Source organism: Suricata suricatta, chromosome 3 (assembly GCF_006229205.1).
Source record: "Suricata suricatta isolate VVHF042 chromosome 3, meerkat_22Aug2017_6uvM2_HiC, whole genome shotgun sequence".
NCBI classification, from domain to species: Eukaryota; Metazoa; Chordata; class Mammalia; order Carnivora; family Herpestidae; genus Suricata; species Suricata suricatta.
The window spans coordinates 119,576,423-119,578,473 of NC_043702.1; the positions used below are offsets into that span (position 1 = coordinate 119,576,423).

Genomic DNA, 2,051 nt, shown 5'->3' on the forward strand with positions numbered 1-2,051 from the left:
GGGGAACTGCGCCGGGCTCGCGTCCGCCGGCTGAGCGCGCCCCGCGCCGCAGTCTGGTCCGCCGCCGCGGCTGCAATGCGCCCCGGGAGGCTGTGGGTGGCGGTGTTGTCCCGCCCTCCGGCTCCCTGGGGCGCCGAGGCCGCTCCCAGCCGTCAACCCTCCTCCTAGCGCCCTTCCAGACAAGGGGTAGGCTGGGTCACTGCCCCCGGTGACAGGAGGGAGGAGGCAGAGCAAGGGGTTAGTGAATGTTTTACCGCAGGTGGAGAAAGGGCAGAAATCGAGGCCCTCGCAGGCGGGCCCAGGGTTTCATGAGCCGCAGGCAGAACCGTCATCCTGCTGAGCCCACTGCCCGCCGCAAAAACTGCCAGGGCCAAGTTCACACCTGCTAGACCCTCTGCAATTCCCATGCCCTTAGCTGCGTCAGTCTCCTCATCTGGGGGGAAGGGTATCATGCTGTGTTACAGGCACAGGGGAACACTGCAATTTCAGCGGAGGAAGCGAGGGCATGAGCACAGGAACGGGGCCTGCGGGCCTGGACCACCTCACTGACTTCCGCGCGTGCACAATTCTGTCTTGAGGAGGGCCTGTGACAGCCACAAAGACAGCACGCACGGCACAGGGAATCAGTAGAGCAGACTCAGCCCCACTCCCTAGCTGTGCTGGCTTGGGTCAGTGAGCTCAGTTTTGACATCTGCACAAGAGGGTGATGAGAATCTTTCCCTCATGCAATTGTTAAAAGAATGCTGTGAGGTGTGTGATTCTCCGCAGCCGAAGGCAGCCAGCACACACATGTACTACTGGGATTATGTTCTTCCTGCTGCAGGGGTCCCTGGTGTTTCACCCAGGAGCGGGCTGTTTCACATTGCCTTAAGATCTTATTTTGCCATTCCTAAAAATATCTGAGAGTTCTATTGTCTGAAGCATCATTGTAACTGTCCGAGGTTCCCTGAATCTGCATGCCTCCAAGCTTCTGTCTTGTTTTTTGTCTCAATAGACTGGATGCCTTGTAATCTTGGCACCTCACACGACGTGATGTCACATGATGTCAGGCTCCTCCTCCTTCACTCTCCCTACCTGCGGTCTTCTGTCTGCTGCTTTGCTGATGCTATCATCCCTCAACTCACAATACCCATCTCTTCCTCTTTGCTGTCCACTGGGTCAGTTCAAGTGGGGTCCTACCTACCTCCTTCATTCTGGATTCAAATTGACTTTCTCATTTTATGAACTCCTACAGCAGTATTCAAATAAAATACTCATATTGATTGCCCTCTATTACTTTGTGGAGGTGCCTATCATTTCCCCAATTAGATAATAAGCTGTTCCAGAGCAGGAACAGGGCTTTCCTCTCTTGTATCCGTAACAGCAGCAGTGTGAAAGCTGGCAAAGCACCATATTTCCCTGGAAGAACTTTTACAAATTGTAGGTTCTGACTCTGGACACAGGGATAATAACCATTGTCCCGTGACATCCACCCTAGTGACTGGCATAAGGTAAGCAGTGAGAGATGCTATTAACAGTACATCAGAGCAACGTTTTAAGAGCGGTGAGTCCCCAAGTCCCCCGAAGCTCTTGCAAAATTATTGTAACCCTTTAGCTAGATGGTTTTACCATTTTTATTTGCATATTCACCCATGTGTGGTTTATTCTGCATGACACAGTATTGCCTCACATCTCACAGAGACAAGACAACTGTATTCTTTGGCTATTTTTTGCATCAGTTCCAGATAACTACCATGTAACTTTCAACAATCTATGCATTCAACATGTGGTTGGATAAAAAAGAACATCTGTTCTTCCTTCTAGAACATCCAGGTGATAAAGATTTTTTCTGCTTCTCTGATATCCTGATTTTGTCTTCTCTGATTCTATGCATCGGGGAGGTGGTGTGGTATATATTTGCTGACTGATTGAAGGGTCAGTCTGTCATTGGGATGTAATGAGGCATTACATCAATGTAAACAAAGTGATGTACACAGACCTTACTGAACAAAACATCAAATAATAGAGCATGGTATTTGGGAAGACTCTGTTTAATTGCACATTTGAATTTT

General features: G+C 49.8%; 1 protein-coding gene across 1 annotated transcript in view; it reads right to left on the reverse strand.

Annotated features, from left to right (window-relative positions):
* F5 (coagulation factor V) overlaps positions 1 to 452 on the reverse strand; it is a 70,872-nt gene extending 70,420 nt beyond the window's left edge. Inside the window, exons 1-2 of the mRNA XM_029933349.1 lie at positions 255 to 452; positions 22 to 172 (exon numbers count right to left, since the gene is read on the reverse strand). Coding sequence (XP_029789209.1) covers positions 22 to 172; positions 255 to 452 — 349 coding nt within the window. The remainder of the gene's footprint in view (positions 1 to 21; positions 173 to 254) is intronic.
* Positions 453 to 2,051: the final 1,599 nt, after the last annotated feature.